The following is a 22,500-nucleotide window of genomic DNA, read 5'->3' on the forward strand; positions in this document are numbered from 1 at the left end:
TCAACTCTCTCTTAACGGACACCTCTGTAAGACGGACACCTCTATAAGGCGGACACCTGGTGCTGGTCCCGGCCGTTTTTTAGTCATTTTACTATAACCAAACTCTCTATAAGACGGACATCTCCATATAAGACGGTCAACGGAGGTGCTGAATGTGATCGCAAATTACGATTTAGAAAAATTCTCGTACGTGACTCTTTTTAACACCAGACGTGTAATTGACAGCTCTTATCTTGTCGCCGGAATACATACAGTACAAGTTAATATTAAATCAGTCATTGTCCCATTCAAAAAATAACTTGGAGTTGACAACGAATTGTATTGTAATATAAAACAGGTAGGTTTCGTTCAAGTAAATAACTTAAAACAAACTTTAAATAGACGCGTATTCACTTAACACAGGTTCAGCATTATTATCTAAAAATTCCTGGGGTCATGTTACGACGACTCTCTTTAAGCCGGACACCTCTCTAAGACAGAAGCTGAGGCCGGTCACGATGGTGTCCGTCTTAGAGGGAGTTGACTGTAAACCCTACGCTGAGCATTCAAATTATGTGTTTCGGTAGTCGGTGGAACGACATACATCTAAAAGAACAAGCCCAGTGAATAAATACATTACTTTATTTGTTATTTCAAACGAAAATTAAATTCTTGGGGAAAAGGGTATGGAATAGGAACAGGTCATCCTTAAAATGAAGAACAAAGCGCAAATTAATGTAGCAGTATGATTGCCCGGCTTATGAATTGTTTGTTGTTAGGCTTGATCATTGGAATGAAACTATAGCCAATTAAACCTTTCTTGATCTTCTGTTGATAAAAAGGACTGAATCACCACTGGCTCAGCTTTATGGAACCTCAACTATGGAGCATCATCACTTTGATCACTCGATCATGATCCTCAACTCAGAGGTAAAATACCTTGATTTTACTTTCCGTTTCTACTGTCGATGCACGAGTGCCGATGTGGCATCACAGTAATTAAGATCATTTCATGTCTGGTCGCATTTTTCTGTGTGCATGTCTTGCGTGCATTTTTTAAAAATAATTTTTACTGTATACTGTATAGTGAGGTCAACAACTTTTCTCTGGAAGGATTTGTGGAAGGTGTCCGTGTTAGAGGCAGAACAAGGAAAAGATGGATTGATGATATTTTGGATTGGGTTCGGGTTACCTCACGTAGTGAGACAAAGCCAATTTATTAACTTTGCCAGTCAAGATGACAGAGCGCCACAACAGCTTGCGCCAATTACTGTGGCCCCTTTTTCTTACTCTCCCAATCATGATACACAATAGAAGACAGACCACAACACCGAGAACTACGTGCCCTACTCTTAGCGACAAGTTTGTGGGTTATTTTACGTCCCACAGGATTGTGAGACGGGGCCTACGGTTTATCGTCCTTTTCCGAGAAGACTAGAGAGTCTAACCGTTTGCAGATGTAATTACAAAGGCAGCACTTTCTCCTCAGTTATTTAAAGACTCTGAGTGTTGGTCCGGCCGGAGTTGAACTCACGACCTCCCGCGTGACAGCCCGGTGCTTAACCAACTGAGCCACCGGTGCGCGGTCCAAGCGAGAATGGCTAAGAAGCGGCACGGCTTGGGGACGTGTTACAATTTGATGACGACGACTGTAAAGTCAGCGTAGTGAGGGATATAGGGTATTCTTTGTTTTCCTGTCGCTTTCACAGCTATAGTAGTTGTGTTGTTCACCGCCTTACTTCGAATTGACAAATTTTCTATTTTTGTTATTAGCAAATGTTCCCTTAATATGGCTTTGTCTCTCACACTTTCTTCGGCTTTTTGCTGAGTTTATTTGCTGTCATTATTGTCTGTCATGTAATGGTGCTGATTTGCCGTGCTTTTCTTTCCAGGGAAACAACATATTTGAACATTTGTCCCCTGAAGATTACCGTATGACTATCAAGATATTGGAACATGCTATCTTGTCCACAGATCTTGCTCTTTACTTCCAGTAAGTCAACAGTTTGTTAGTTCCGTTACCTATCGATTCACATCTTGTAAAGAGTGATTTAGTTAATACTTAACAGATTGCTGTAACATTAGGTCGCCTGCCTCAACTAGCGTTGGCTATTTGTGGACGAAACTTCTTTGTATATTTTGAAGTGTGACATGCTTTCTTCTTTCTTTTTCTTTCTTCTTGTCTGTGGTGGGCTTCTGCGTGTATTCATGGCGTCACTTCTGTCAACATCAACAGGAAAAGAGGAAATTTTGAGAAACTCGTTCATAGTGACTCGACTGACTGGAGTGTGACGAACAACAGGGAACTGTTACGAGCAATGATGATGACAGCATGTGATGTGGCAGCCATTACTAAACCATGGGGAATACAGCAAAAGGTGAGTCATTACAGTGTCTCCCCTCTCTAGAGTATATGCAATGGACGCTTGTGACAGTCCGTGCCCGAAGCTGCATGCTGCAAACCAGTGCCAGGTGTTTTACATAACTGGCTTTTGAATGAGGAGAGGAAGGGAATTTTTTTGGTGCGGGTGGAGATGGGGCTATGTTCTTTTGGAGTCTCAGAAGAGTAGAAAGTGTATTCGAGTGGAGGAGGATTTCCGAGCGCGGAAAGTGTCCAAAGCTAACGTCTGAAAACGTCGTCTTTCGTACAATCTTCCGTTAAAAGGCAATTTGTCCCTTCTAGCATTCTTGTTGTTTCTTGTCGACAGGTGGCAGAATTGGTAGCTAGTGAATTTTTTGAGCAAGGCGACATTGAGAGATTTCAACTCAAGTCAGAACCAATTGTGAGTTATACACATTTTAGTTCAACATAGCTATTGCATTCCGTAATTATAAATAATCTTCTCACACTGCGAAGCTTAATAATCATAATAATAATCATAATAATAATAATATTATTATTATTATTATTATTGTTATCGTCATCATCATCATCATCATCATTATTATTATTATTATTATTATTATTATTATTATTATTATTATTATTAGAGCGGTTTTCAATTGTGTGCCGAAAGTAATCAGCAAATTACTTTGGTTTTGCATCTACTTCACTCAGTGATTGGTTCAAAGTTCTCGCGCCACTTTTTCAACCAATCAGAGGTGAAACCAAAACCAATCGTGGCTCGCGCGTGCACATTTTCCCGCCTTTTGTGTCGGCTACGTGTAATTACTTTGAGTTTTGATTGGTTTACTGGATTGTCTCCGTCCTTTTTGATTGGCCAAAGTAATTACTTTGGTTTTGGTTTTACGACACTCATTTGAAAACCGCTCTATTATTATGACAGTTTGAAAGTTTTGAATGTTAATACCTAAAAGCTACCTGGGGCGTTAATCGTAACCCAGGAGCTCCTTAAAAACACCATGTTCAAGTCCTATTTACAAATATCTTTCTAAAAGTATTATCCACTTAAATCTATTAAACTATGTGAAAATATAAAATAAGTGACTGCTAAAATAAAAAAGAAAAAAAGAAGAATAAAAAAAAAGAATAATAATACATATATATATATTTTTTGACAATAATATCCTTTGCTGAAATGAAATTCGTGTTATATTGCTCGTAAAGTTTATGTGATTACTTTAAAAGTGCGGGCAATATTAAGAGAGCTTGATAAGACCGATTTCTGCATCTTTAGCAGGACTCCTCTAGTTCTCACTCTTGACCCGAGTAAATTCCTCATTCCCTCCGCCATGTCTGTGGACCATCCACCTAGCACGTCAATAATGATGTTGTACTGTTGCACATCGTACCCAGGGTACTGTCGCTTTATCTCCAATCTTAGGGGGGCATACTTGGCTGTCTTCTCCTCTTCCTTACTTGTTCGGTTATCAATCCATGGACAGCTCATCTCTAGTGCTATCACCTTCTCCTGTTGGTGGTCGATAAAACGGGCATCGATTCTGTTTGCTCTCACCTCGGTGTGCTCAGCATAGAGCGGGACATCCCTGTAGGCTTGAAACTGGTCGTTTTCATATACTGGTTTGGGTTTTACTTGGGAGAACCATGGTGGGACTTTGTCAATAAGGTTTGCGTCCTTCAGGATCTCGAAGAACAGGATCTTCAAGGCGTTATTGTGCCTTTCCAAGTACTTGTTCTGGGCCAAGGTGGGACATCCAGCTAGAATATGCTGAACTGTTTCTGCTGATCTACTGCATAGCCTACATGCCACTTCAGTAGCTGGTCGGGCTCGCACCTTGTGACTGTAATATATTCGTGTTGGCAATAGTTGCTCGTAGAGCTCGATCACTCCTGCAACGGTGTTAGACGGACACAACGTCCAGTCCTTAAGCCAAGCAAAGCAGCCTGCTTTACTCAGACTTTCATCCTCCCACCTACTTGTGTATAGCCTTCCTTGCCACCTCTCTTCCCTCACAGCCTGCGTATTCTGCTTTTCTACAATTTCCTTCAAAGCAACTTTGGTCTTCTTGTCTGTGATTGTTACTCCCCCCTGGGTGATGCAGGGTGACGGGTGCTCAAGGTCCATTCATGCTATCCTTTAAAAATGAATGGTGTCCCACCTCACCTGCTCTTTCTTCAAACTTTCTCACAACTGCAATGGTCGGGTCCAGGTTCTTGTAGACTTTCAGAGCAGCCTTTATCTTGATGAGTTTGTATTCTTGCTCGACTGATTTCAGCCCGCCCCCCCCCCCCCCCCCCCTTTTCCCTCGGGAGGTACAGTAATGCTGTCGAGCCTAGGGGGTCGAGCCTAGGGGGTGTTTGCCGCCGCTCTCAACGAGGATTTTTTGAACTTCTCTGTCGATTTGCCTAAGCTCTGCTATTGGCCAGTTCTGGGTCCACATTAGATACCCCAGTATGGGAAGGGCAAATTGGTTCGATGCAGCTACGCGGTTGTGATCTGACAGTGGACTTGACCAGATGACTGACATGCGTTGTAGGTATTCTTTGGCTGCAACATTCAGAGCTAACTTGTCATCTTGTTTTAGGTTCTCTAATGTTCCCAGGAACTTGTAATAAGTTCGTTCCTTTAGATTTGTCAGTACTGCTCCGTCATCCAACTGCACTCCGGTTTCATCCTTCACCTGTACGCCTCTCCTTACATGGACGGTCGCGCATTTCTTTGGGTTCCATTCTAAGCCTATATCTTGCATCGCACTCTTGGTTGACTTCAGCACCTTGTTGAGTTTGATCTCTGACGCTGCAAACGCCTTAAGGTCGTCGATATACAGCAAATCCGTGATCTTTGTGCTTAAGGGTTTGGACAACTTGTACCCCTCCGAAGCTCGTAGTTTCCAAGCCACAGGATTCATACACAGGGTGAACAACCTGGGGCACAATGCATCTCCCTGAGGGAGGCCGAGTCTGAATTGTATCACTTCAGACTTCTCTATCCCCTGCTTCGTCTTTGCGACGACTTTTGTGTTCCAGCTGTTGCACAGGCTCTCGATAGTGTGGCACAGCCAGGTTGGAAATCTGTGTAGAATCATCATCACAGCAAGCCATTCATGGTCAACTGAGTCAAAAGCTTTCTTGACATCAATCCAGGCCATGCTCAAGTTGCGTTTCCCTCTGTGACAGTCTTGTGTGACCATTCTATCAATGAGCAGGTTATCAACAGTGCCACTGCATCCTGATTTGGCGCCTCTCTGTTCTCCCTCCATTAGGCCATATTCATTTAGGTGACAATCCATTGGTCCTAATAAGCATAATGTGAACCACTTATACATAGAGTTCAAGCAGGTAATTGGTCTTTGGTTGCTACTTGAAAATTCTCCTTGCTTAGGGATCAACGTCGTTTTTCCCTCGGCAAACCACATGGGGTATTCAGAAGGACTCTGGCCGATGGATTGGAACGATTTGGTCACACCCTCATGCAGCGCATGTGCTTTCTTCCACCAATAGTTGGCGATTCTATCTGGCCCAGGAGCGCTCCAATTTCTTTTCTTCATGATAGTTTTCACTGCTTCAGTTGATTCAAGGACAAAATTCTCATTTGATGGTGGTGGGACATGTTTATTAATTGCCTCTCTTACATCCTCAAGCCAGGTAGCATTTCTGTTTCCTGTTCTTCCTTCACTCCACACTTGCCTCCAAAATGAGCTTGCTTCTTCGATGTCTTCAAACTGATTGGCATCTGTTTCATTACTGATAGTGCTCTGGTGAGGTTATTATTATTATGATTATGATTATTATTATTATTATTATTATTATTATTATTATTATTATTTATAATATTTATACAGGGTAACCATTTCAGTTGTACAACTGATATCAATATGGGCCTTGTAAAGCTAATAATATTTTATGGGGCTGATAAAATCTGATGACAGACAGAAATCTATATGTTACCTTACCTTAAATGCAATCCATCAATGTCTGTCGTGTTTCGTTAACATTGTAATTTGTCAATGAATTTCAGCCAATGATGGATCGCAAGAAAAAAGATGATTTACCCAAGATGCAAGTGGGCTTTATTGACTTCATTTGCATGCCAGTGTACAGTGTGAGTAGCTGCTTAAACCATTCCCTATTATTCAATTTTATTGTTACGGCTGCTTGATATTTTTAGACTAAACAACGAGAACAGCGGCAACCAAAAACCAAAACAAGAACAAGTAAGCAGCCGCAGTTAAATTTCTGGTGATCAAACTCGGTCGCATACGTTGATTTTGGTTGTCAACACTCAGTCGTTTTTCATATTATATTTTTTTAATTACTGAATTTTCTTCATAAATTCGGATTTATTATGGCACTGGTAGTTTTAACGATGTTGCAATGACACTCTGTTGGCGCTTAACGATTGACGCAAATTTAGGGTGAAAATTTCACGTACAAATACTTGTCCTAACGAAGGTCAGTTCAATTGAATCGGAAAAGTGCAATCATTATCATCGGCTTGACCTTCCAATCGAAATTATTGGTGTTCCTTTAAATGGCAAGGAGTTTTGAACCTCGAAACCGTGAAATGCCCTCTTAGATTTTACCGAGGACGGCTACAAATAAATCGTTTAAACCTGTTGTTCTTTCGTAATAACACAACGGGCTTTCACTGAGTGAAATTGGATTTTTTCATTTAGATGTTTTATGATTTGGAGCCTTGTTTGAAACCACTTTATAATGGGTGCTTGGATAACAGGAAAAACTGGAAGGCACTAGAGGACAAGGGAGAAGAAGAAGAAGGTTAGTGCTTGTACGGCTCTTGGCAGCGTATTCTCAGCGAACAGAAGCCATGAATACTCTTTATTTCCTTTGAATGCTCCCCTGTGTTACGTTCGGATGCTTAGTTTTTACATCAAGGAAATGTTGCCCTGTATTGAAACACAGGTCAAACGTTTGGAATACTGTTTTACGCTGTGACTCCTTTCAAACAAGGATTAACATAGTTTATGCTCATGAAACACTACTGGTTTTGTTTGAGATACCGGGAAAGTATACGGGTAGTCCTGTAAAAAAAAACGTATCTACCTTAAAGTTTATTCTCTTGTGTTTATCACTATTTTTTACCTAGATTTCAGAGTTGCTCAACGAGAATGTTGCTTAGGACCTGTATCAACGACGAAAACGAGAACTCCTTTAATTAAACAGCGCTGCATGTGTATTGCAATAAGCAAAAACAATGGCTCTGTTCTGTCAGTACGTTCGTTCCACACGATTGCTCGTTTCACGTCCTCTCCTAAACAAACAAAACAACAAAAAATAAAAATATATAAAACGACTGCGTGTTTTAACAAAATTTAAGGTTCTCTGGATAGCGTGAGTAAATTAAGTTAAACACGTTTCTTTCTAAGCATCAACGCTGTTTGGTTCAGATTAATTTCTAGACAGCTAGAGCTCATTTTACATTTTAAACTGAGGCGAAAAGCGAATTACAGGAGCTGGAAATGAGCGACTTTGATGAGACCAGCAACACGTCAAAGTCTACGATTGATTGTCCACAGTGACCCGGGCCAGATTTTTTCTAGCTAACTGTTTGCAAGCTAAGTGTTTTGGTTTTCCAACAGTTCAAATTAGTCTGGCCTAGCGCTTCAATTCGCTTTACTTCTTTGATGCATCTTTAATGTCCAGGCCGAACTTCGATCGCCTTCGATTCGTGAGCATTATAGTTTCCAGTGACCAAAACATTTTAAAGAAATTGATATCAACGGATTGCCACCAACTGAAAGATATCATTCCTGTCTAGAAGACTTAGGTACATAATCTTAAGAAAAAAGGCTGCGCACGCCCGAAAATTAATACAGAGCGTTTTATGAACACCTGTAAATAGGTTGATTTTGAAGGTCCATTTATTGTAATGACATACTTTTTTAATATTTATATATATGTAGATATTTTTATCATAGTTTTTATCTTCCGTATTATTGTAACATAATAGTTTTATCTTTTGATGAAATAACGACTCATTATTTATTATTTATTTATTATTTAGTGAGGTCCCCGGGCTTCTTCTTCTTCTACAAACTAAGGATGCCATTTTTAAAATTTCAGAGGGAGCAAAAGAAGACCATGACAACAAGAGTGACTCGAAGAGAAAAGCAAACTCTGGAAGAAGTGATCAACCTATCCCAAAAGAAAAAGAGATGTCGCAAAGTTCATCACAAGCGAAAGTAGCAGTAGCATCAGACAACAAAATAAAAGGATGTGCAGTAATGAAGTCAAGGATGTGTAGTATCCTGTGATAGCAGACATTGGGGTTCCTGTAAGTTCTAGTTGTTGCCATTGGCTCTTTGAACATTTTAGCCACTGAAATTCAGGTTTCCTAGCATGCGTTACCTTAATTTCTTGTTTCAATTTTTTTGTTAAAGAAAAAAAAATCAGCTAATTAATGGATTTATCTTGTAAAGAATTTATTTATAAAAGGCAAATTAATTTATGTCTTTCACAAAAGCGTACGTCAGGCCTGGATGTATGAGACACCGATAGCTGCCAGAAAGATGTATTTTTGTAACAAAAAATCAATATTGACACCTTAATAAACTTTGTTAACGCAAACATTTGTGATGTTTTTAAAGTAAACAAGATAAGCCTCGTTTGAATTTTTATTAATTGCTCAGTTAATTAGGTGCTCTGCTATAAGAAACAATTCGTTTTTCCCTCGTCTGAAAACAAAACTGTTAAAGGGACCTTTCTCGAGTTGTAAGAGGAACGTTGCTGGAAAGGAAAACCTTTATATATTTATTCGTCCGGAGTAGTGGCGGGAAACTCTATGAACCATTCCTTTCAAGAACCATTTTATATAAGTATGTTTAATGTGACCAAACGTGGACTGGTTCGTTTTGAAATTCTTTCCTCAAAGGTGTCTTCTCAATTTTGATGAGAGGAGATGTAATGGATTTTAAACGCGTTCTTTACTTCGTAAAAGTATGGATGCTGTGGTTTGTCTGGTGCATGAGTGCGCTAGTCAGTGCTGAGGGAAGAAGCAAGAGTAAATTCTTTACCTGCATATATTACATTTGTGCGGTCTGTTGCTAGTATGGCAACATGTGCTTAACGTGTAAACAATGATTAGAGTGTGTTCTTCGGTGATATTTAAGACGCGATAGCTTTCCGAATCTTCGGCCGCATTTATTGCATTAGTTAATAATTAATGGAATCGACTTTCACGAGAGCCGCAGCTGAACAGCTTGTTGCTGATCAACCTCGTTCCCAGGGTCTCTCTTGTCTGCCTCCGTTATCCATTGTCTTTCTCCTCAACGGCAAAGGAGGCAGAGAAGAGAGATCCTGGGGGCGAGGTTGGTTGCTGATGTGTGCTTGAAAGCGAGTTGTCAAGGTTGATAACTTGCTGCACTTCATGTGCTAAGGAGTGAGTCTGTTTGCGACTTGTATGGTTCTCAAGCTTATTGATCTTTTAACCGAATATGTCTGCAGACATGAAAAACATGCTTTTCACCAGTGTTTCCTTGTTATAGAATAACTGTGTCACAGTCGCTACTGTGAACCCTTTCCCGTACATTTCGCAGTTCTGTTTGTCCTTCATAGAGCTCAGAATTCAAGGTTTCTCTAGCAGATGCATGATGGGATGCCTTCGATTCCACCTACAATCTGAATTAAAGAACATTTTTTCAGCTATCAAATGATCAGTGAATGTTGGCCTTTCTACCTTTAATGATTTTTTTTAAGTTGGTTAGTGATTTGGTATCTTTATTTTCACATGAAGAGCCATCATCTGCAGAGGATGACGCTCTATCTTCAGTTTGTAATTCAGGAGTTGTAAACTTCTTGCTTAAGCACTCGAACTCGACCGTGTTTCTAATTGCTATTCACATAGTTCATCTTTTGATATTGGGAGTAACATGTTAAAATTCGCAGTCTGATTACTAGATGGGTGCAAACCAAGTTTTCGTCTGTCAAGTTCTTCATAATTACCAGCATGAGTTGAAGTGCATGCCTCTGCAAAAAAAAATCGAAAGTGTCTATTGTATCGCTTGGTACTGGGAAGTGCTGGGAGGAGAGAGGTCCTGGGCTTCTGCGCTTCTAGAAATCTTTGGGTCCGTTCGTGATTGATGTAGCAGGTATCATGGTCCAATCCACTTTGACTGCATATCTATTGTACAAAGTGGTAGCACTCCATTTGAGGGCAGTAAAGCTGTAGAGGGTTCTCGTGTTGTCGGCAAGAACCTACAGAACTCATACGCTGTAGGTCATCGAACTTAGGACATCCCAGAGTCTCTAGATCGAGATTAGAGATCTTCCAGGTCGTCAACCAGATGCCCTCGATACCACCCTTGTGGGACAACGTGAACCATTCGGGGGTCTTGTAGTACTGATAGAGACGGCACACGTCCACGAACAGTTTACTGGCCACATGACAGGATTCTCTTGGGTAGTATGGGAGACCGTGGACGTACGTGGTGCAGTGGTATGTGGTACGTCAGTCCTTGGCGGACAAATTGGTCCAAGGCACGAAGGGTTTGTAGTGAATCGATTCCCTGTGTTTTCCCGTCCAATCGCACCAACCATGTTCCCTGGGAAGAAATTGGTCTCCCAAACAAAATCCTTCTAGGTCGATCACTAGGCATACTTTATCGAGAAGGTGGATCCTCTTTGTCGATGGAGTGAGAGTCTTCGATGTCGTACGAGGGTTGGAGAGAGACCTTGAGATCGTCGGCCCATCGGAAGAGGTAGCGACACTCATTACAATTCAGATCGGATTCCCAAGTCACCAAAGCTTCGAGGGGCAGTTGATCCTTTTCGTATATGCAACAAAAACACAACAAGCGATCTAGCAGGACGTCCAAGCGTCGATAGCACACTTCCAGTGTCATGTCACTCTTTTGTAGTCCGATTGTCTTTGTATCGGAGTGGGACATCGAGATCTTCTGCTTTCTTGAGAAGGTGGCGAACGAACCTGCACTAACGACAATTTTGATGGAGAACCCAACTGAAGTTGTAAGATCTGTGAGGTCTGTTTCCTATACGTCTACAGCACCTCTCCAAGCTCATGACAAACTGACTGTTCTGGCTCGGGTAACTCTCTATATACCAAGTGGTGTTGACGTGGACAAAAGCCCCGCACGCGCCCTTCACCCCCCACCTCCCGCAACTATTTAAAAACCTTCTAATGACATACTTCCAGCAACCAATCTTTCTTTCATCTTTTCAATATTGTCTTTGTCCGTAATCTGTTTTTTCACCCATTGATCATGAAAGGGTACCATATGGTGTTGTTCTGTTTTTTCACCCATTGATCATGAAAGGGTACCATATGGTGTTGTTCTACTGGGGAAACATCATCTTGCAGTATTCACGCCAAGATTTTAGAATACCATTTTTGTTGACCAATACTACGGCTGCCGTTATACACGCATCAGTTTCTTTTGCCCTATTAAGCTTTGAGTAACGCTCGCAAGCTTGATTTTCATAGATTTTCCAGAGCGCTTCGATTGTATCCTTACGCATTGGAAGGCGGCATTTCTTTCTTTGGATATGGCGCTAATGTAGCTGTTGCTTTTGAAATCGAACCATTCTTTGAGACTCCGACCAGCGAGAGGTAACTTCGTCTTCATTCACCAAGTTTGCGTTAGGAATCCTTCCGAGGCAGTCCCGTGTCTTTTTTCTCTTTTTAAAAAGAGCTCTTGACACCTCACTGTAGAAATGAACATTTCTCATCACTGGGTTACATGAAAAAAATTGGCGAAGATCTGTTCAGCGGGCGACCATGTTGTAAAAAGAGGGTGAAAAGAGGAGGGTTGTAAAATATAGAGAGACGTCCCGCACGGGATTGGCCAAGAGGGGATGACATCACACACGAGGATTGATTGAAAAGGATGACGTCACAGGGACCCAGACACCTCACGGTGAAAAATTGGAAACGAGGCTATCTTTACAACAAGACAAAAATAGGATTTTTTTACGAATGAAACGACTTAATAAAAAACAAAAGAGCTATTTGGAGAGTTTATCCAATTTTGTGTCCATAGGTTATTGCAAGTAAAAATACAAAAGTGAAACAAGTGCAAGTCTCTGAGCGTGTTCGTATTCACAAAATGAGGAGGCCTGAGCACCCATGCATTCAAAACACAAATGCAAAGTAGCACAAACAAACTTGCAGTGTAAACCTAAAAACCGTTCAGTTGTGATCATCATCATAATCATTTTCTTCTTCTTTATCTTGCGTGGGGATGGGACGCGATTGGAACATCCTGTTCAATAAAAATTTCCGTCTCTACACAGCTGCGTCTGTAGCCTCTTCAACATCCATTGAATCCTCCTCCATGAAACGATGTCGGGTTTTCATAACGTCCTTATGGACGGGGTCATGCTTTAGACGTTCAAACCACTGGAGGTAGTGTAAGTACAGCCCCCGCAACTTTCTTCTGTAAGCGGGTAACAGGGCATTGAAAGCTTTGCCCTCAACTGTCGTTTCAGAGATCCCCTCCTTCAAGAACTTGTTGACGTTTTTGCCATAGACTGAACTCAGTGACTCTTCCACCTCTTCGCGCAGAGTTTCCCAGGGATCTTGGTCATCCACTTCCCTGTCACTAACGTCTTCATCCTCAGACTCGATGACCATGTCCGAGTCCGAGTCTTTTTCTTCCTCTTCATGTTGGTTTCGTTCCTCATCTTCTTCACTTCTCTCTTCCGAGGCAGCATAGAGCGGTACATCCTCAAATGTCAAATGTCCGCCATTGTTGTGTCTCCCACAGGTTCTTGGTCTATGCGTTTCCAACAACCTCGCAAACTCACCAAAGCCAGTGGATGAAATGACAGCAGGAACGACCCTCGCCTGCAGACAGAAGGACAAGATTAAAGCCAAGAGGACACAATACTACCACGGAAACAAAGCTCGGTGTCAAGCGTATGTCAAACAGTACTATCACAAAAACAAAGACAAAATCAGGGGGAGACAAAAGCTATGCCATCGAAAAAAGAGGAAAAAGCTCAGAGAGATCTCCCACTTTGCTCAACGGACACACACGCCTCGAACCGAATGAAACCCTTGCAGAAACTCCCTTTTGAACATAGGGTGTTACGAATGGTCTCGAATCAAATAATAAAAGCGAATACGTAGATTTAGCTCGTCACTTTCTTTTTCCAAAATACAAATGTGGTCAGTTTTTGAGCAAGAGCGGTGTGGGGCAGTGCAAACTTCAGGAACCGAACGGTAAAAAGTCGGCTTCTTTCAGTCAAGGGAGACCAAACAAGTGCCCAGGAAACGCATGTTACTCAAATTGAGGGAGTAACTCCGAGCAACGCATGAGTAAAATGAGCAACTCATGAGCAAATGAGCAACCCATGAGTAAACGAGCGACTCATGCGCAAATGAGCAACCGATGAGTAACTAAGAAAAACCCTGACTAATTCAAATTGAGGGAGTAACTCCGAGCAACTTGAGTAACTCAAATTGAGGGAGTAACTCCGAGCAATTCATGCGCGCAGACTCATCCTGTTTCGATGACATGTCCTTCGGGGAGCTCCTCGAGTTTTAATCTGTAAAGTTGCGGGGTGCGCGTACGAGGCGGCAAACTTTTGTGTGTGGATTGAGTAGTGACACTGCAGAACTGAGGTGACTTTAAAGAGACTCTACTCGGATGCGACGGGTGGGTTGATTGTGTTCTGGATCATCTCATTTACCGGCCACATCCAAATCAGCGTTGGTAATAATAAACTAGGGTGCGTGTGCGGGGTACCGTCTTCTTCTTGAACATAGTGTGACATTTCTTTGCTTTTTTCTTTTTCTTGTACATACTTATATCCTAGTCATTAAAGCCTGATGGATTTCATTTTTTTCCTCTGGTGTTTTTTCTGACCATGGGGGGCCTGGGTCTCTGTAATACCCCCAACTTTGACATTCCAACATGATTACGCAAAACACCTTAACCTGTTTTCTGAGGATCCGCAGACAGGGAGGTGTCATGTGTCTGTGACATCGTTCTTTGAATTTTGAATTTCCTCACCGTCATCTTTTTATCCAGCATGGTAACGCAAAAGACCCTAACCTGGTTCCTGAGGGTCCGCAGATAGGGAGGTGTCACGTATCTGTGCGTACGTACGTACGAATTTCCCGCAAAAAAGTTGAATCGACCAATCAGAACACTCCAATTCCAACCGCTAAATGGGTGCTGAACTTTCCCACATCGCTATTTGTGTCTTAATAAAAAAAAAGTTGACATCAAAAAGGAAGGAAAGGAGAGGTATGTCAGTATACAGTGTATAAAAATTATTTACCTGAAATATGAAAGGATTTGTAATAAAGCGACAGCTTGCTTTACTTTACGTTACTTTACTTTATTTTAATAGTTTCAGTTCAAGTACATTAATACAAAAAAGTACGAGAACCTCTAAACAGGAGTCTAATTCCTAATTAAAAGAGGTTACCTAAAACATAAATCAAAATCTAAATACAAATATTAAAAAAAGATGGTTATAGAAATTGATCGGAATGGAACAAGATCGATTTAAGGTCATGCTTAAAAGTATTTATAGAGTCAGATTTCCTTAAATTTAATGATAAATCATTCCAAAGCTTAACTATACGGTGAAAATATGAAAATTTTAGTACGTTTGTTCGAGCATACTTCATTTTGTTGCAAAGTTCGGTGTTTCTAAGCTTATAGGATGCATTGCCAGCAGGCTCTAGATAGTTGGAAAGGTCTATTTCACATAAACGTTGTCTACATTTAAAGAGAAAAATTAGGCCAAAGTACTTTCTCATCTATTCAAGAGATAACAGCTTAAGATCTTTCAACCTTTCCCCGTATGGCTTGTGCTTGATAATGACTCTGGTCGCCCTCCTCTGGACCCCTTCCAGGATATCGACCAGGTAAGCTTGATGGGGAGACCAGACTTCACAAGCATACTCCAAGTGGGGTCTCTCGAGGTGTATGTATCATTTTAGAAAAACATCTGATATGGGGCGTCTACCACAGGTTCTTTTAATGATGATGTGATCACGCCAGGATAAATTGTGAGACATAATTATTCCCAGGTCCTTTTCCTCCTTGCTTAGGGTTAGGACATCGGTACCAACGTAGTATAGGTTGCACGCACAGAGTTTCTCTTCTTAGTGGTTCGGAGATGCTTAAACTTAATTGGGTTGAAATTCACGTCCCAGGTTTCACACCAGGTGTTTACAGAGCTTATGTCAACCTCCAATATGCTGCAATCGATGTGGGTAGTTATGGCTCTACATAACTTTGCATCGTCGGCAAAGAGGTGTAAAAGGGAGTCAGTAGATATATCAGAGCCAATGTCATTGATGTAAATAAGAAACAATATAGGCCCGATCATAAATCCTTGTGGGACACCCGACGTAACTGGTTTCCACTGAGAGGCCATACCCTCGATAGTGACACGATGTCGTCTATTTGTCAGATAATCCTCGATCCAGCTTAGAAGTGGGTCTCGAAAGCCAAGGTATCGTAGTTTATACAAGAGCTTCTGATGGGTGACCCTGTCAAATACTTTGGCCATATCCAAATAAATTGTGTCGACTTCACCACCAGAGTCAAGTGTAGAAGCCAGAGAATAGACATACTGGATCATTTGAGTGAGGCAGGATCTGTTGTGGCTAAATCCATGTGAGGAGTTCAGATGAGGAAGCACGTGATTATAGATTCTGGGAAACACATCTCTCCAGAACTTTGGCAAAGGCAAAGCAGAGCAATACCCCTGTAATTGCTGACAAGGTTTTTACTGCCAGATTTGTGAACAGGAGTGAGGTTCGCATCTTCCATTTATCAGGAAACTGTCCAGAGGCCAATGATTTGTTAAAAAGACATGTCAATGGGCCAGCGAGTTCCAACGCAAGATCCTTAAGAAGGCGAGAGGTCACTTAATCAGGTCCAGGGCTCTTCGAAGGATTAAGCGTGCTTAGTACTTTATACACCTCATCGGTGGAAAGCGAGATGACAGATAGATCATTCAATAGATGTGGCACGATGGGGTGGATGCCTGGTGGTGGAGGTTCTGAAACAGGGCGACCGAGGACAAAATTAAAGTAGTCATTAAATGCGTCCGCCATAACTTGAGGATTTGTTATGAAGTGACGGCTAGACTCATCCTTAGTAATTTCATGTGGTATCTTTCTGGATTTGGGGTCATCGGAAACAACTCTTGAGAGATCATGTAGGTAGCCATTGTACTTTGAACGTATGAGCCTTTTGCAGTCACGACGTAAAGATTTAAAGGACTCGATGTCTTCGGGGCTTTTGGTTCTTAGGGATTTCTTACTGGCTTTGTCTTTCTTTCGGCACAAGATCTTGACCTCCTTGTCGATCCGGTTGGAGTTAACTTATCCTTATTTTTTTTTTCGGAACAAATTCATTAATAGTAGAACAGAAAAGGTCTTCGCAGTGGGTGAGGTTAGCATTGATATCGTTTTCAAGGTACAAGACATCCCAAGGTATGCTTTTCAAGGTTTTCTTGAGTTCTTCGATGTTAGAGTTCTTATAATCAAAAACACACTTAGATCTTGGAGCAGCAGGATTCACTTTTAACTTGATGTTGAAGTTTACATTTAGATGGTCGGAAATAACAGACTGTCAGTGACAGTTACATTGCCAATCAAATTTGGGAACGTAGTGAAGACCAGGTCTAAAATATTATTGTTTCTAGTGGCTTGGTGATTCAATTGGGTTAAAACTGGATCATTAAGCAATTCGGAAGTATTAATGTGTAACTGATCATACTGTAGTGGAAGTTGATTGACCCAGTCAAAATGTGGTAGGTTGAAATCTCCCACCAAGAAGACCTTTTCGATGTTAAGTCTTGAAATCCGGTTAAACAACTCAGCAACTAGATCCATGTAGTCAGATTTAGTGTCTGGTGGACGATAGAAAATTCCAAATAAAAAGTTCGATCCTGAAGCAAGGGCCAGTTCACACCGGATAAACTCACAACCGTTTAATTCCAGGTCACTCTTCCTGATGCACACAATGTCGTCTCTACATGCGAGTAAAACAACCCCTCCAGATCGACCCAGACGGTCTCTTCTAAAAATAGAGTATCCACTAGGAAGAATTTCATGATCAAGTACTCAACAGTCAAGCCAGGTCTCTGTAAGCGCAATAATATCGGTACCAGCAGCCTAGACCAATGTAAGGAAGTCCTGTAGTTTGTTTCTAATTGACCGAACATTTGCCAGAGCACAAGACAAACCATGGTTGTTTTTTTCCGTAGCGAAGTTTGTGAAGCTGGTGGAGCTCGCTTCAGACGAGAAAGTATCGTCAAGACAAGTTGGAAGAACATCCATTAAGCATTTTGTACACATCCACTCTGAGTTTGTTTGGCAAATTGCTCGATAATCTTTAACAGACAAGCCAGCGCATTTGTAATGAACAAGAAGACTGCAAGAGTTGCATTGCACGGTTCGATGATTACACGCAATCGTTCGATCACAAGAATTGCATTTTGCCTTGGCTAGAAACCCAGCTACAGGACACGAGACGAGATACTTGCTGGATAAAAGGTTTTGAAAATGGAGATAGTTGGAACTTTACTAGCGTAGAACAATCCCAGGCTGTCGGCAGTGATACTTAACTGATGTTCCCCAGTATTTCGGGGGTCGTTTGGTTTGAGAAAAGTATAGAATATTAAAAAATACAGTAAGCTTCTCAAAGTGTGACCAAGCGCCATGTTGCATTTCTAGTCTTTCCTTGCTGAGTTCACGCGTTGATCAAATAAAAATAATTATCTTTGTAAAAAGGGTGGGAGCAGGGTGTCTCAATTTTTTTCATGTCATCAGGTTCATAAATTGGTGATCCGCCACTGTTATTATGTCTGTAGAATGCTAGCTGGAAACGACCCAGAAAGTCTTCAAATGATGAAGCTTGTATTGAAAAAAGGATGACATAAATGTTTGGGATTACAAGGCCTAATCTTGTTACCTCAGGTTTTAATAGGTGCAGAACCAGTCAAACGTAAGTTGACACTCAAATCGATCCTCGATATTTGCGAGAATAGTGAATCAAGTTTCGATGCTCAGTCTCCCACGTTCCAAAATTTGACAATAGAGTTTCGAGTGTGTACCTGTCAACAACTGAATTTGATTATTAGCCTTTCCTAACTCTGCCTCCAATAATTCATTTCTGCTTGACATATCTTTAAGTTGTTTTTCCAACTGTTCTCTAGGCTGCTGAAAACGTGACAATTTCAATTTCCTCTAAAATGGTTAAATTCTATTACCTGTTTTGACGATGATGTGGTGGTATTAGATGTCTGGGATGCGGAGTAACTTGCTCTCTGCAATAGCCCTTTTCACGGTTAGTCTTTCTCATTCGCATTACGATGTAATCTAACGTGGATGCGAGGCAATTTCGGGTTAAAACTACAAAGTAGCCCGAAATTGCCTCACATACGTGCTAGATTATATTGTAATGCAAATGAGAAAAACTAACCGTGGAAAGCGCTATTGTCATACATGAAAAATAAGAGCCTGCCTTCACATAAAACGTCTCAGGAATGTTAAATGCAAGTAATTACTCAGAGGATGAGTGTGTGTTTCTTTGCTGTGGCAGAGGAATACAGGGTGAGATACCTTTTCTGGTCTTTTCTGGAGGACTGTAATCCCGTTCACTTTTGAATATTTCGTCGGCGGTTTTAGAACAGATGTTACACCATCCAACTCCAGCACGGTAACCAGGAAGTGTTACTCCAATACAGTCAAAATATTTGGTAAGGCCTCACTGGGATGTGTCGTCGACTTAGCTCTGTTGAGTGTATAGGAAGTGGGCACGCACAGAAACTATTTCCTTCACGGTGAACCTTTGTCCAGTGCCGAGTACATGCCCAATAATTTGTGTCCCCACTAAGAAATCTGGCAATTCCGGAGTAAATCTTTTCATTCTTCCTCTGCATTCTTCTACAGCCCGAGTTTTTTTTGTGGAATCTGCAGGTTTTTCCACCGCAAGTTTCCTCAAACTGTCATGACACTTATGGTCACAAACTGGACCAATTCTGACTCACGAAAGTTAAAGGATACCGTTTGCTGGTTGACTCTTGCCATGGGTTAAAAACCGGACGGGCATTTAATTTTTTTGAAAATTCCGCCATTTTACGTATATAAGTTGCTATGGTCTCATTTATCACCCCCAGTTTTCTTGCGCGCGCTAGTGACTTGCAAAATCTTTATTCAGCTCTGTCGACGAGGCTTAATTTTTCGCGCGCTTTCTGTGGCTCGATGCGGCTACACGGCGATACTACGTCAACTAAAGCTCTTAACAGTCAACACTTGTTGTCTTCAGGTGGAAAAAAGTTATGAAAATATTTTGTTTCTGCATTTTTCGTTGATTTTAATCCAGTTTGACATAATATCATGATAGATGTTGTTCACACTGGAGGCTACGCAGTTATTGAAGTCGGAGAGATATAAACTTAAAGCTGAGTGTTTATTTTTAATTTGTTTAGAGCTGCTTTTTTGGCGCATCTTTAGAGGCTCCTATAAGATTTTTTCCTTTGTTCAGAAATGAAACTCGAATTTTTATTCTCAACTGGAATTAAATAAAAATCATCTGTTTTTTTTTTGGACAGAAATAGCTGATCCGTTTGTTGGTATGTTTGGTTTTAAAATGCGAGCGAACAAGGGGTTTTCTTACTCCATTTGCCTAACTCTTTTTCAATGTGCCCGACAGTGACAAGAAATTTTTGCGCTTATGTTATAAACATGTAATCGCAAATGAGTTCTCGTAAAAGTAAGGAAAAATATCACCAGCTTGTGTTTTCAGATGTCTGTTTAGAGCGCGTGCAGGTAATTTGTTGAAGATCTTGTTTGAAGTTTGTCCCTTCTAGCCGATTCTGGTTCTAAGCCAAGCTGGCGTGTTTCAATGAAATACATCAAAATGTAAATGATCTCGTTTTCAGAGATAAAGTGGATTAAAGTACACCAATAAAACTCGTTGTTTGACCTTGAACCGACAAAGACGATTTTCACATCAAGAGCTAACGTACGTCTGTGATTTTTAATTTTAGCGTGATTCCTATTCGCTGGCTGCGGATTTGCTTGTTTTCTTTCAAAACTCTTGCCATTCAAGAAAAATCAATCGCCTAACTGGTGAATTCGACGGTAAATTTTGCTGGAAAAACCGATATCACACTTATCCCTTCGTGATTCATGCGATCAGTCGGTTTTTGGGTGAAATTAACCAAGGAATTCAGTAGTTAAACAGCGAAGAAAATGACATAATTAAGTAATATCCGGGAAAGCCAAAACGCGGACAATACCAAAGTCTTCTATTTTCACTAATCCTACAGCCAGTAAGAATAAACAACCGGGAAGCTCCGCTTTTAGGCCTGGCTAAATCTATATATTATATGTAATATGTCAAACTTCCGTAATAGTTTCTATTCTTTGCCTTCGTGTGCAAATAAGTTACTACAAGTACCGAATTCGAAATTGAAAACGTGGGATGATCGAAGGTTTTCTGTTGCGGGACCAACATTATGGAACATGCTACAAGCATTGATTAGAAACACTGAATCTTTAAGTTCACTCAAAAAGAACTTGAAAATATATGTATTCAAACAATCATTTTCTTAAGTTGTGTATACTGATTAAAGTATAGAAATTATGTATATTTTTTATTACAAGTCATTTGATTTTTATTATTTCTGATCAGACAATTTATCTCACTTACACTTGATTCTTAGCATTGTGAATTATTGATAATTGAATTTTATAATATATCTTAGTTTTGTAAAGCGCCTAGAACAGTTAGTGGTATAGACGCTATAGAAAAAAGTTTATTATTATTTTTATTTTATCCCCTAGAAAGCTGCCTTCGATCGAGCACTTTTGCTTGTTTTCTACAAGCTTGCCGCTGATTGTATACTCGTCGCCCCAGCACTATATGGAAAGATACTATGCAAACTCATCCCGACTAGTAGTACTTTATTCTTGTGAAAACGTGTCCGAAAACGGAGAAAAACAGCCAAATTAAACTCGTCGTCCTAAATTCCAATAGGAAATTTTGTTTGCTAAAAGAGCATGAAACTGTGTTTTAGTACATATAACTGAAACTGCTCTCTGGCCATCAGGTAAGGGCGCATCTCGAAATACTTGGGTTCCTATTGGTTGAAGGGGGTAGTTTCTAAAGAAACTGTGGTGCTGCGTCGGTGGGAAAAGTAGTATACACAAAAAAACCATTCGCTCTGACGAAGGGCTAACGCTCGAAACGTCAACTTTTAGAATCTCTGTACGGTGGCCAATTTACATTATCAACTCCGTTGATAAAACCAAATTTTTGTGTTCCTATTGGTTGTGTTTACTAATAAAGGAATATTTTTGCGTGGTTTAAAACTATGTGGACAAAGCTGAACTTAGCAAGTGCTCTTGGAATCCAAAAAGAAAATTCAGGATAACAATGCATTTTTCAGAGCCTTAATTAAGCTTCAATTTGAAAACGAACGCCATACATTGCTTTGTATTTTATAGCTTTTTACAAATATTGTTTATCAATTGTTTGAAAAATGCGTGGTTACCCCCAATTTTCTTTTTGGATTTCAATAACAATAGGCACCGTCCTTATGCATCTATCAATGTTAAGCCCGAAAGGGGGGGGGGGGGGGGGGGGGGAAATTAATATCCCTTAAGTTCGTAGTAGTTGTTGTGTATATTTTACAAATCATATTGAAAATGAGTAGTGAGAAGTAGTGTTTTTGTATAAATATAAAAACAAGTGCTTACCTCTTTTAAAAACAGCCGTCTTTTAGGGGTTTAGCTGTGCTACTTCAATTCCAAGATGGCCGGCGCCCTGACGAGCACATGGGACGACGTGAATTGGTTCCATTCCTTAGCGCAAAAAAAGCAAACGTCCCCACCCTGGGACCCAGATTCTTAGTCAAATTCGCGAGGGTGGGGACCCCCCTCGGGCTTAACATTGACAGATGCATTAAGACACGGTGAAATTCATCAGGAAAATACGTTAACATTTTCAAGACCGGCTAAGCTAAACACATTGAAAGACTACTAAATACAAGTAACATAATTTAAAAATAAACCACAACTTCTGAGGAGACAGTGGTAATGTTGAGTAAAATTTACAGAAGCTAATGTATATCTTTATTAATAAATCAAAAAATAGTAATTTTTGAAAACCAAATACTAACTTGTTTTTTATTTGCGTTCC

At 40.6% G+C, this 22,500-nt stretch overlaps 1 protein-coding gene across 1 annotated transcript in view; it reads left to right on the forward strand.

Moving 5' to 3' along the window:
• LOC138043300 (cGMP-specific 3',5'-cyclic phosphodiesterase-like) overlaps window positions 1-8,929 on the forward strand; it is a 104,337-nt gene extending 95,408 nt beyond the window's left edge. Inside the window, exons 16-22 of the mRNA XM_068889511.1 lie at window positions 822-909; window positions 1,872-1,972; window positions 2,216-2,357; window positions 2,688-2,762; window positions 6,360-6,443; window positions 7,018-7,120; window positions 8,426-8,929. Of these exons, the coding sequence (XP_068745612.1) occupies window positions 822-909; window positions 1,872-1,972; window positions 2,216-2,357; window positions 2,688-2,762; window positions 6,360-6,443; window positions 7,018-7,120; window positions 8,426-8,616 (784 nt within the window). The 3' untranslated portion in view covers window positions 8,617-8,929. The remainder of the gene's footprint in view (window positions 1-821; window positions 910-1,871; window positions 1,973-2,215; window positions 2,358-2,687; window positions 2,763-6,359; window positions 6,444-7,017; window positions 7,121-8,425) is intronic.
• The last annotated feature ends 13,571 nt before the right edge of the window (window positions 8,930-22,500 follow it).

This window comes from Montipora capricornis, chromosome 3 (assembly GCF_036669925.1).
Source record: "Montipora capricornis isolate CH-2021 chromosome 3, ASM3666992v2, whole genome shotgun sequence".
Classification (NCBI taxonomy): Eukaryota; Metazoa; Cnidaria; class Anthozoa; order Scleractinia; family Acroporidae; genus Montipora; species Montipora capricornis.